At 35.1% G+C, this 13,895-nt stretch overlaps 1 protein-coding gene across 4 annotated transcripts in view; it reads left to right on the top strand.

Moving 5' to 3' along the window:
• The first annotated feature begins 866 nt into the window (after nt 1–866).
• Nucleotides 867–13,895, top strand: part of LOC117400270 (desmoplakin-like) — a 33,479-nt gene continuing 20,450 nt past the window's right edge. For 2 of the 4 annotated variants that reach the window (XM_059022552.1, XM_059022551.1), the window contains exons 1-7: nt 868–1,176; nt 4,839–4,937; nt 7,493–7,586; nt 9,509–9,660; nt 12,563–12,713; nt 13,338–13,463; nt 13,568–13,621. In XM_059022552.1, coding sequence (XP_058878535.1) covers nt 983–1,176; nt 4,839–4,937; nt 7,493–7,586; nt 9,509–9,660; nt 12,563–12,713; nt 13,338–13,463; nt 13,568–13,621 — 870 coding nt within the window. In that variant the 5' untranslated portion in view covers nt 868–982. Of the gene's footprint in view, nt 1,177–4,838; nt 4,938–7,492; nt 7,587–9,508; nt 9,661–12,562; nt 12,714–13,337; nt 13,464–13,567; nt 13,622–13,895 lie in introns of all 4 variants that reach the window. The other 2 variants (XM_059022549.1, XM_059022550.1) reach the window with 2 other exon arrangements.

Below are 13,895 nucleotides of genomic sequence, written 5' to 3'. Positions count from 1 at the left end.
TTCATATGATACAATTCACTCCTCATATTTCTAACACACCAGTAATAAATAACATGTGTTTCTTTTACCAACACATGGCTTGTTTGAGATTTCACCATTCTTTACTGGATGAGAGAACCTAGCAGGCAATAAATAGACTATTGGATATTTTGATCGTATATCTAACCACACTCTGGAATACATCAACAGAGTTGGTAACACTTAAAAATAAGTGATTATTTCATGGGTATTAAGGGAAACGTTATGAAGTCATGAAAAGTAGGCCTATGTCATGAACTCATGCTCGTGACTTGAATTCAATAGGAGTAGGAAATCATGTGTAGTTACATTGGAATTACAGAGACTTATTTTAAACTGTTACCCAGAATGTTGTATCAGGAACTATGCATTTCAATTTTTATATCTCGTTACCACATTTTTTTAGTCTGGCGTTTCAACAGTCATTAGTACTTATAGTAGTAACATGTTAGTGCTTTTCATGTTTTTTTTTTTTTGTTTTTTTTTACTTTTTAAACGTATTTGTACTCTGATGTGCAGCACTCTGGGTTGATTTTTTATGCATTTGTCCGCATCATTTATTGTACAGGATACATTTGTATCCACCCCTATCGAACGAAAAAAAAAATCGTTTGCATAAATTAACCGAATTTCACCTGTTTCCATCACAATGGTCGTGCTTTTTCCATAAGCATTAGTTTTAGCGCGTAAAAAAAACATAGTAGTATTGTTCTGAGCTCATACAATTAGAACAGAAACTGCGTTTACTCACGGCAAACAAGATGACAGATAGGAGGAAACTCAACCCCCAAATTAGTTGTGCAAAACCGACTGGGCGTTTAAAAATACAAGGTGTGGCTTATTTATACTGCCAAAGGTTGTTTCTAAAGTTGCCAGTCGCTGTGAGCATTAAGACAGTGAAGGTGCCATTTGCTGTGTTGGTTCATTTTCGTAGAGTTTTTTTCTGTTGTATGGGGAGGTCAAAATGAATGCATATGGCTCTGAGACCAAGCTCAATTTAATGGGAAGAAGAACTAATTCAAGGCCTGACATAAACACGTACACTTTCTCCCAAAGGAGCGAGGGACCCATCAGAGGCAATGGACATCAGCAGGAGTATTCAATGGACTATTCAACGGGAAGGGAGTTTTACAAGGGTGGTCCACAAGTCGCCGTAAGGTCTGTATTTTTTAACATACCTTTTAAAAGAAGACGTATTTTTTTTAATGTATTTATTTCTATATGTTTTACAATAGCTAGGACTAAACTGCAGTACCGGTCTTGTGTAATACTCTGTATCCCATACAATTCTGCAATCCCTGCTTATTGTACTACATGCAATCAGGTGGTCTGGCGATTCGTCTTCCGCACTTTTGCCACGGTTTGTTTTGTTGGAATCGCGAAGTTAACACTTTTTTCTAATGTTAAGGTTAGGTTAATGGTGAGGGTTAGTCTATATTTGTTATGTTAAAGGTGAAGGTTAGTCTATATTTGTAATGTTAAGGGTTAGGGTTAATCTATATTTGCATTATTACGGTACAGTGTTTTTTACTAATAAAAAAAACGCTCGATTGCATATAGTACAATGAGCAGGGGATGCAGAATTTTACACAACACCGGTAATAAAACTGTAGATAAAAAAACTGTTTATCAGACAGGCATAATTATTTAGGTCAACTTTCTACTGCATCACTTGTTGCGCACGTACTTTTGAGCACCAGAGTGGCTAGAGCCTGCTAACTTATTAGGCTTTCTTAGTACAAATTCTAGTACTGTCAGTAGTTTGATATGATGATCCAAGAACTATAAATGGCTATGTTTTATTGGCCTTAAGTTTGGAGAAAGGAAAATGGGTAGTTAAATATTTATTTTTTACACGTAAATATGTAGCCGTAACCTTGTGTGTGCAGATTGAATCGATGAGTGGATTACAAGTCTTTCACAATGCGATTATTACATACAGTATTTGGTTGTATTTCAAAACAGTATAATAAAAGTAATAGCTGTTGCATTTATTTAAATAATAATAATAATAATAATAATAATAATAATAATAATAATAATTGCATTTATTTCAATATGTTTTATGTTCTAATCAGGAAGTGCAATCTGAAGTCAGTTTCTCTGTTAGTTGATCTGCTGTACAAAATGTGTGTTTGGATTCTTTTGTCATGACCTGTTTTTATTAAACTACATTAAACACGAACAAAGAAAGCAGGCAACTTGTTACATGCTCTCCGTTTAATTACATTTTGTTTAGAGGTATAATGTCAGTTATAATTACAGAAATGCACAAAGAAATCACAAAGTAGAACAATTGTAGGTTGCAGGAACGGATTTAATGAATGTAGAAGTTGGTCTAGTGTTTTTGTAAAAGCGTTTTTTTATTGCTTTTGATGGTTCAGGTTCAGAATTTGTTAAAATAAAAGGCAATTAGCTATTTAGTTTCATTACTCTATAAAAACCGAGCCAGTGACCCCAGGCTTGTTTGCACGTTGATATGCAAAAACTAATTTGAGAGAATTAGTTGTCATGTTCAAAGTTTATTTTCATGCATTTTAATTAATTAGTTTACTAATATATATAATATATATAATCTTCAGAATATGACCATTTATCGTACAGGATACATTTGTATCAACCTCTATGAAACGGAAAAAAATCAATCGCATAAATGAACCGTATTTCACCTGTTTAGTCACAATTGTCGTGCTTTTTTTTCATATGCATGAGTTTTAGCCCATTAAAAAAAGTTTAATGGTAACATAGCGTCATTGTTCTAAGCTCAAACCGTTAGCAGACAGACAGACTGTGGGTTTATTCACGGCAAACAAGATGAGAGATAGCAGGAAACCCAACCCCCAACTGTATTTAAATACATTTAAAAATACAAGGTGTGGCCAGGGCCATAACCAGAGCTGACATTCTACCGAGATCAAACTTGGGTTTCAAGCAGTAACTGGCAGTATTTATATGACTACTTGGTATTTGCTATTCAACCTCCAAATCTTTGTTACACGACAAACCAACAAAGAACATTAAGGAGTCTTTACTACTTTACCAGAATCTTTACATGAGCATCAGCATTTATGATGCAAAAAAACAACCTAAGACACCACCTAGGTGTCCTCATAGCTAGTTACGGACATGGGTTCGCTTATTTATACGGCAAAAGACAGTTTCTAAAGTCGCCAGTCACTGTACTCATTCAACCTGCCATTTGCTGTGTTGGTTCATTTTCATTGACTTTTCGCCTATATAACTTGTATGAGGAAGTCAAAATTAATGCATATGGCTCCAAGACCAGGCTCAATTCAATGGGAAGAAGAATTAATTCCAGGCCTGATATAATAGGAGGCTGTGCGGTCCTGTGGATAAATAAAAGGGCTTGTAACCAGGAGGTCCCCTTTTCAAATCCAACCTCAGCCACTGACTCATTGTGTGACCCTGAGCAAGTCACTTAACCTCCTTGTGCTCCGTCTTTCGGGTGAGACGTAGTTGTAAGTGACTCTGCAGCTGATGCATAGTTCACACACCCTAGTCTCTGTAAGTCGCCTTGGATAAAGGCGTCTGCTAAATAAACAAATAATAATAATAATAATAATAATAACTTGGGTACCTATTTAGCAAATATGTGCGCAACCGTTTCTGCTCATGCAAAAATGACAGTATTAGCAAACCGCCGCAGCAGTGCACGACAAAGTGATTTAGAAGTCGGGTCTCATGCGTGGGCTAACACACGTTAAATAGTGAATCATGTGCCCAGCCAATCAAAGCACAGTGGGGGAAGTAAGGTTACAACCAATAAGGATTCAACATTCTCTTTAAGAGCACCTGTTCATCTGCGATAGCAAACAAAGGACATTTTTAAACCAAAAAAAAAGGAAGGAGACAAAAGCGCAAAGAAATTAAAAATGTCCAGCAGCCCAAGTGAGGAGGATGACCAAGCCCCTCAGGCAAGGCTACAAAATAAAATAAAAATTAATCTGTAAGGCTTTGTCTGACCTACCTGGCACTTGCAGCATTTTCAACCTCCACCACTGGGGCTTCAAGTTCAGCATCTGCTTCCCTCAAACCCTGTAATCTGTCCTCTGTAAGTTAAACATCTCATCCATTATGAAGAGCTATGTTATGTAAAACACAACAAGAACACCAGGAAACCCATACCTCCCAAGAAAATCCTGCTTTGTATTTTGTTGCAGCTCATGAGAGACAGGAATGGATGAATTTTCTTGCAAACAGTGTGCTCTCTGCATGTCTCCTTCCAGGTCAGCCTGAAGCAGTTGGCAGATGTCAATGATTGTTTGTCTGTTGAGGCAAAATTGGTGCATACATTGTGTGTCAGACAGGCTCAGAAAAGACAGATGACTTCTAAATATTTGGCAATGTCTCCTCCTCCTCCTCTCTTTGTCTGGCCACGCAGAAATCCACTGCACACTCCATATTTCTTTTATTTCTCTTTTTCTTTCTGTCTTTTCGTTGCCTGCTTCCCTGGTAGTATCAGCAGTATTTATAGTCAACCATGTCATTTGTACACAGTTTAGACCTGGTTTTCACATGTCAATTGGATTGCAAACGCTATCACTGTTGATGGTTTGCTAAACCGCTACATTTGTATGTAAATGAGGACCATTCCCCTAAAGTTCAGCACATGTCCAGCGCTAACGTTGACTTACCGGGTTGGCACTAAAACACGGTTGCTAAATCACATAGGTGGGCAAAGTCTGTTTGCCCACACGTGCGCCTGATTCTGGTGCGCTAACTGTCCGCAAAAGTGTTTTGCGATTGCCTTAGGGGTTTGCGAACATTGCTAAATAGGTTCCTTACTCTTTCTCCCAAAGGAGCGAGGGACCCAGCAGAGGCAATGACTATCAGCACGAATATTCAGTGGAATCAACGGGAAGGGAGTTGTACAAGGGTGGTCAACAATTCACTGCAAGGTCTGTATTTAAAAAAAAAAAAAATGTAGGTAATATATCAGCAGTGAAAAAAAACTATCAGACATGCAAATGGTTAGTTAAATATTTATTTTTACACGTAAATATGTAGCCTTGTGTGTGCAGATTAAATCAATGAGTGGATTACAAGTTTTTCACAATGCGATTATTACATACAGTATTTGGTTGTATTTCAAAACAGTATAATAATAATAATAATAATAGTTATTGCATTTATTTAAATATGTTTTATGTTCTAATCAGGAAGTGCAATCTGAAGTCAGTTTCTCTGCTAGTTGATCTGCTGTACAAAATGTGCGTTTGGATTCTTTTGTCATGACCTGTATTTATTAAACTACGTTAAACACGAATAAAGAAAGCACGCAACTTGTTACATGCTCTCCGTTTAATTACATTTTGTTTAGAGGTATAAATGACTAAAAACATGTAAAAAAAAAAAAAAGACCAAAGAAAATGTAAAATTTAAAATGTAAAATTAAAAAGGTCCTTTTTAGGAATAGAATGCACATCATTTATAATTTTCCAGGATAATATGTTGCATATCAATTGATCATAACCTGGCAACATATTTTTCCGGTATGTAAACAGCTTACCAATGGGTAAAGCTGTATACAATATTTGCAGCTAATTTAGTATGTCCTACTTATTTATTTTTGGTTATTTATTTGAACCTTATAAAGTGTCCTGAGAATTATTGTTGAGCTGAGATTCTGTGCCAAAAACAATAGGTAGTCAGCATTTCTCCCATAGCATTCAAATATCATGACAAATATTTTTGTAAAAACTGAATCTCACACTGTGATACAGTCACCACTGCTTAGAACGGGCATGTTTGTGTTAACGTGATTCACTGGCATTAAGGTATAAACACCCACATAATAACCTGACGTTCAAAATGTCCCCCAATCACCAGTACAGTAATCAAAACACACAAGCGTGTATGCAGTTAAACATCTTTAAGACACTCATTACACTAATAAAAAAAGATGTATTAAAACCTATGAATGTAATAAAGTACACCAATCCGTCACGTATCCAAATGCGGTGGGACCAGAGTAAGGGTGGATATGTAAAAAGGCAGTTAAATGAATCCTGTTTTAAATACCATTATACAAAGCTGTAACAATTACTGTACTTTATTATTATTATTATTATTATTATTATTATTATTATTATTATTATTATTATTATTATCATTATTATTGTTTTGAGATTCAGCTTTTATTAGGGAGCTCCCCTAAATCCCTTGTTTAGAAAGATACAGGGTATTAACGCTTGTGTCAGAGTAGCTGTCTGCCGTGTGGATGACAGGCAGGAGACCGAAACCCAGGTTGAAGTTGATACTCCCCGCAGGTGAACAGGATTTATGTACATATTGTAGTGCTGAGCTGCGGGGTTTCCAGGATATAATGAGACAGACAACAGTTGCGGTTCAAAGCCGTAGGAAACAGCTGTCTTTATTATGTTTTTAGCTTTTAGTGAACAATGGCTTTCATTCCTCTCCTCTCACTCACACAAGCACCAAAACACACAGACAACGCTAACAGATCTGAACAAGAATAACACAGTTTACAAACACACATTATTTGCAGAGTACTCCAGTCCCTTTCCCCAGTCCATAATCAGGTCCATTCCCAAGCTTTTTGAAGCAACGTTGCATTGTTTGCTGACTGACAGAGTTCCAAGCATGCTTTAGCAAGCGCACAGCATCTAACAGAGACATTTTATTTACACTGAATTTTCGTGCTGATGCACATCGCTTTTCTCTTTCCAGCCATGTTTGCTTGCTGTTGCACTCAGTACTATTTTTTCAAACTGTAAATAAACATGACACTGCATACAGAGATTAAATAGCTAAGGTACAGTACAGAGGTAATCACTCAGTAACAAGGTGCAAACAGCTGATTGATTGATCTGTCAAGCTTTTTTACTACAGTAACGTGCCTTTTTTATTGAAATCTATGTGAATGGCAAGATAATGAGGTGCAAACAGGTGATTGGTGGATTAGTAAGAGCGAGTACTACAGTAATAAGCAGTGTGTTTGTTATTTAAGTCTATGTGAATGACACATAACGAGATCCAAACAGCTGAGTTTGCCGAAAATATATATGGCGGGCAAAACCCGGTATATTATTATTATTATTATTATTTATTTCTTAGCAGAAGCCCTTATCCAGGGCGACTTACAATTGTTACAAGATATCACATTATTTTTACATACAATTACATTATTTTTTTACACATTATTTCTACATACAATTACCCATTTATACAGTTGGGTTATTACTGGAACAATCTAGGTAAAGTACCTTGCTCAAGGGTACAGCAGCAATGTCCCCAACCTGGGATTGAACCCACGACCCTCCGCTCAAGAGTCCAGAGCCCTAACCACTACTCCACACTGCTGCCCCAGTTATTAAACATTGAAATCAATGGGAACAGAAAACGATTTGTCCGATATAAACAGCTGCCTGAAATAACCCTGTACGGTGTAAGTGGTGGACACTGTACTGAATGTCTTGTTTTGTTTCTCCAGCCAAGGAGATTTCCTACAACGCCAGTCCAAAATACAGGACCTGATGAGGCTATGCAGTGAAAACCTAAATAGAGCAGAGATTTGTATACAGTCGGTAAGTGCAGTGCTCCCTCTAAAAATAAATGATCAACAGCTTGTTCTGTATGTGCCCTTTTTCTGAAATGTCATGTTTTACTTAGACATTTATAAATCATGTTATCATCATTAGCCAATCTGAGTATACTGTGCACAAGACGACTTAGTGTTCCGTGTGCATGTTCATTGTCAAAACACTATTAACTAAAAAGTAGTTAATTAAAGACTGGAGTAAATATGCTTATATCAGGATAGAGTCTGTGTGCGAATGAGAACACACCCCTTTTCAACCACTGAATTTAAATATTACGAAAAGCTATAGGGTTAAGGGTTATCCATACAAACATAAAACATGTTGCACATTTTTAACATCAAACATAATTGTACAATTTTTTACGAAGATATGCTTTTAATATCAAAACATAAATCAGCCATCAGATGTTTCTTATTTTTTGGATAATTGCAGCTATAAAATTCTTGCACTCAACCAACTATATTGTCAGCTATCAATATTGACATAAGTTTTGCAGAAAAAAAACTACCCTGTAAATAAGTTGATATTTGTATTGCAATATGCTGTTCTCCCTTTCTTAGTTATGTTGTTGATGTTATAGAATTTTGAGTTTAAACCCCGGGCTTTAAAAACAGAGAACCAGTTTGCTTTGTACTGTGTCAAACTGTACACAGAAATATAATTCATGTAGTGAATGCAATGTCTTATTAATGAAGACTATATGATTCCTGATTACTAAATACAAACACAGATGAGCCGTTTCTTCAGGAGGCAAAATGTATGCTTTATGACATGGCAAACAATGGCAATATGCTATCACATGTGACACATAAGCAATAAGATGCGACACGGAGGGCTATTACATCTAAACAGTCCATAATGTCTTGTAATGCCCGATGTTGAGGGTCTTATTGCTTTTATACTTCAATGTTACAGCACAATTATATTTATTTTAACTGTTTTTTGTTTTCGTATCCTTCCACATAAGCATTCTAAAATGAACATTCTACAAAATACAGTCCTCCATTATAATGACGTTGCCTATGAACATCTCTACAAAGTTAATGTACAAAACAGCGTCTTTTTGTCATTGTTACTGCTTTTTACATTTTTGTCCTACTGGCCTGCAAGTATACCAGATATTTGTATCACTCACCTTGGTTGGATCTAGTCCGGTTTGTGGATAAAGATAGAAAGCTGGTGGATTCTTCTGACATTTCAGTATATATTTCTCCAGTGACTTGATGGGGCAGTTTGGATCATTGGGGCCCTCATACATTTAATGATCATATTTTGATATGTGGTAAATCAACAGGCGTTTTACAGTGGGGGTGTTTTTAGAGCCTCATATTGTTAAGTCCACACATTGCTATTTTAACAAAACAATGCAGCACGTTTGAATTATTATATTATCTTATTATAATCAGTTTATGTTTTTAACTATTGAAACTCAAAGTTAGTTCACTGTGTACAGTAAATCCAACTTTAAGTTGGGATAAAACGGATTCATAAAATCCTTTTAGATTATTTTTCTGTTTTTAAATCTACAAATACATTTGACCACCCTGCTAGTAGAAATAGGTTTTTCAGTTTGTCCGACATCTCCATGGTGCTTCTATTATTTTCTGGGAAGTTTTGACTTACCCATTCTTCAATTAACATGTTGTTAAAAAGTTTGACATTTACTTTAAACAACATTGTGTTACAAATAAAACTGGTGGAGTGAAATGGTTTGATTTGTTTTTGTGATGCAGTTACAAACATTCTATTATATCCCTCTAGCTCAGCCAATCGGAGTGCAGGAAATATTTCCATTAAAGCATACATTTTGAAAACATGAGTTATCACATAACATAACATGTATATGAATATACAGTACATACAAATATTAATTTATCATTTCTAACTTCTAAATGTTTTCATTTTAGGATAAGAGGTATATTGATGCTGGACAGCCCCCAAAGTACAGTAAGGAAGCCGACAACTGCATTGAAGAGGCAAATGATCTGATAGGACGAATTGACATGAGTATAATAGAGATGATGCAGATGGGTCAGCCTACAGAAGCACTGCAGAACGGGTAAACAATAGTCTTCTTTTTAGAAATCCTGAAATACTTCATTGCTCTTTACACTTTCAACCCGTGTTACTTATTTGACTAATTGTCTCAGCTACAGTACCATACTAAACATTATTGTACAAAAGGACTACAGAGAACATGCACGCTTAGAAAAACATATTCTATATTGAAGTCCAAAGGATTTCTTGAATAAATGAGTTTTCCGTGTTTGTTGTAAAATTTAAACTTATAGAAATGTTGAAGTCAGATGTTACCTTCAATGAACATATCATATTTTCATCCATCCACCCATTATCATTAACCGCTTACTCCTTTATAGGGTCGCGGTGAGCCGGAGCCTAACCCGGCATACATACCATATTTTTGGCGGTTTATTACATTTTGATTTCTAAAGATTTTATTTAAATATGTGATGTGAAAAAATAATTTCACAAAACGGTGGTGGCTTTCTCATCACAACATTTTTTATTTTTTTTTACTTTTGCTCAGCTCTTTTGTTCTATGCTATGAAAAATGATCTAGCTGTGCATCTCCACCTTAAAGAGAGCAAGGAGATATTTCATCATATTTGATTTTCTACATAAAAATAAACAAAATACTATTTTGATATTTTGAAATTGTGAGAATTCTCCAAAGCAATAGAAAAATGATATACAAAATAGCGGTATCTTTTCCTGTAATATTCACATTTTAATAATTAATAAACAAAAAGCCAACAATTTATAATCCACTACATTTTTACTATGCCGTACCATTGTTTGTCTTTGTTTAATTTGAGTTATTAATTGGCCAGTTTTTTTTTTTTAAACCGAGTACTGTTTGTCGAAAGCATGTACAAATGCACCAAACAAACTTAAAGTCTCTTTTAATCAGACATACAAACTAAATTTGTAATTAGCAAAATCTTAAGTAGGTGTTTTAACTACATAATAATAGAAAAAAAGAACGCGGTGGATCTACAGGGTGGTGAAAGTCACATGACCACTTCGCCCCGTTGCTGTGGGGAACAACATTCACCGCGCAACAATAAAGCTGGAGGAACCAAAGAACGAACAAGATTTATAAGACTACTGCTGTACAATAGGGCATAGAGAGAACAGTAAAGGCCTGTTGCTTTAACAGCCTAAAATGACCACTGTTTGTCACAAGGAAGGCTTTGACAAAACTTTAAAAAAAAAAAAAACCCTGCAGAATGCAGCATTTTCTCAGGCATAAATCTTCATGGATGACATTTTAATTTCAGTAAGAAATAGTTTCAGAGCAGAAGTTTAAAGAGACCAAATCTGAAATAGACTAACCTGTAGATTGGACAGCATCTTACGATCACATTGTGTCTAATTAGCAACAACAACTATGATATTATTATTATTATTATTATTATTATTATTATTATTATTATTATTATTATACATTTTCCTATAAACATTATTGCAGTCTCATTATACACGGTGATGGCGCATGATAAGACTGCCCGTGTATAATAAGGTTGATAATAAAACTGCTAATCAAATTTTTTTTAAATAAACTATACCACATGAATACAGCAAACCAACATCAATACCAAAACAAACAACAATGACCAGCAGATTTGTCCACAGAAGACAGGCAGAGATTTGTGGAAGAGCAGAATAACACAAGGACATTTAGTAAGAAATGACCTGAGCCACATGCCCTCTGTGGGATGTTAGACAGTGTAGACTGACAGCCCTCAGAAAGAAGAGGCTCTTGAATGATGAGGAAGTCATACAACTCCAAGTGAATTTTCTGCTCCGATTCTTAGTAATAATACGTGTAGTTTTCAAAAAAGTTATTCTTCAATTGTTTAAAATAAACACTGCTAGTTCTACAGTTTGTCTTTTTTGTTGCCATGTAGTATAGCAAATAATATATACCAAAACCAACGCTCTTGTGATTTTTGTCACCATAAACCCTTACTATGCACAGCTAGGTGTACATTATTCCTTATTATAATAATAATAATAATAATAATAATAATAATAATACACAAACATCCAAAATCACAAAATAAACTGTTTATTATTATTTGTTTATTTAGCAGACGCCTTTATCCAAGGCAACTTACAGAGACTAGGGTGTGTGAACTATGCATCTGCTGCAGAGTCACTTACAATTACGTCTCACCCGAAAGACGGAGCACAAGGAGATTAAGTGACTTGCTCAGGGTCACACAGTGAGTCAGTGGCTGAGGTGGAATTTGAACCAGGGACCTGGTTACAAGCCCGTTTCTTTAACCACTGGACCACACAGCCTCCTATAAAAAGAAATTACTGTAACACTAACATTCCTAACAGCTTCAAAGCTATGTTGAACTGTGCACACGCTGCAGTCCATACCCACATTCAACGTGTGTATTTGTATTTCATTATATCCTCATGTAACTATCACTGACACTGTTACTGAATCGTATTTTGTCATACTTGTACTTGCTAGAACCAAAGTCATTGTATTTATCTTGCTCTTAATTGTATTCATACTTGTACTGTGATTCTTGAAATGTATTTTTGTTTACGACTGTAAGTCGCCCTGGACAAGGGCGTCTGCTAAGAAATAAATAAATAAATAAATAATAATATACTGTACTATTCATAACATTTTGATACTATAATGCTGTAAACCATTATTTTATTTACAGATCAAGAATAACAGTACAACAGAGTATGGGTCACAGAAATGCACTTTTAAATTCCTGTACTTTTTGAATACTTGCAGAATATGCATTCTGTGTCAGTTTTCAGTCGTTATGAAGGCTTATGCACAGGATGACATCTGTACACAGATGTATTTTGACACTATTTGATCGATTTTTAAAAATATATATTTATAACTGCCCACCAAGGCCTCCTAAAAGTATGAGGTGAAATGTGTCTTTTCTGCTTTTTAGGTCTATTCAGTTGAAAGAACAATTACGTGCCACACATTATGCCTTCAATAGTATCCGAAAAACTTATACCATTCCAAGAAAGAGTACTGGATCATGGGCAGACAGTTCGGCAAGCTTCCAAGATGCTATGGCCTGGATAGCACAACAGAAGGTAATTATATATATATATATATATATATATATATATATATATATATATATATATATATATATATATATATATTATTTTATTCTTTCAATCAAAAGCATACACATATTTGGGCTGGGTGGGTTACAGCAAACAAAATTATTTAACCTCTGATGGTGATCTGCTTTTGCACAATACTGATAGCTGTATTATGAAAAAAAAATATTGATGCTAGGAAACATTTTATATTTATGATAAACTCGGTTGGTTTCAATTTGTATGTGACCCAAGGTATGATAAAACTGCATATTGATCTCTGTTAAGGAAACACTACTCTTGCATAAGACTCTGGTAAAACCGAGGGAAGCTTGCCAAGCTGTAATTATAGGTGTGTTCCTACCTTTTGTACACCTTTTAAGCTGCAGGGTATAAAATGCATAAAATAGCAATTTAGTGGAAAATGAGTAATGCGTGACATTTACTGTTAAAACTGGATACAATTATTTTGGTGTGTTGTAAAACATAGTATTTTTTTCAAAAGGTCATGCTGTAATAGGTTAATAGGTCAATAAAAACAATAGGTCGATCTTGAATATTTTTTATGCTGTTGAAACAAATAATTAACTACTTTTTTTTTTTTTCTCACAGCGCCTAATAGAAACTTCACCATTTGGGGAAGACTCCTCAGCTATCGAACAACAGATTTACACCCAGAAGAAATTTCATAGTACACTTGAACGGGCTCCTGAAATACAAAGGGCCAGAGCAGATGCGGTGCGTTTCAATAAATAAAGTATCAATCGCATCAAAAAGTTCACACTTCAACTGTATTTCTTTATAATAATAATCTGGTCTTCACCTCCCTATTTTTTCTCCAGATGGGTAACAAAGCTGCTTTGAATGCTCTGGATCTAGAATTTGACTCCATGATGGTAAGAGAAGGATTTTTTTGGTTTGTTTTACTGTTTTTGACTTATTTACATTTTCTATATAAGTTAATTGACCATTTTTCTGTTTTTGACATGTCAATTAATAACTCATAGGGATCATGTGTCTTTATGTGCACACTACCATAAGAGAAGTGCGCTTTTTTATAGATACATTGCCATTGTTACCCAGAATCATTTGTTTCACATTATGGAGCTGCACATGAATGTATTAAGTGTATCTTGAAGTGATCTGTCCTGTCCACTTGTCAAGCATATT

This window comes from Acipenser ruthenus, chromosome 4 (assembly GCF_902713425.1).
Source record: "Acipenser ruthenus chromosome 4, fAciRut3.2 maternal haplotype, whole genome shotgun sequence".
NCBI lineage: Eukaryota > Metazoa > Chordata > Actinopteri > Acipenseriformes > Acipenseridae > Acipenser > Acipenser ruthenus.
Note: the sequence above shows the minus strand (reverse complement) of the source record. Positions and strands in the feature narration are given on the sequence as shown.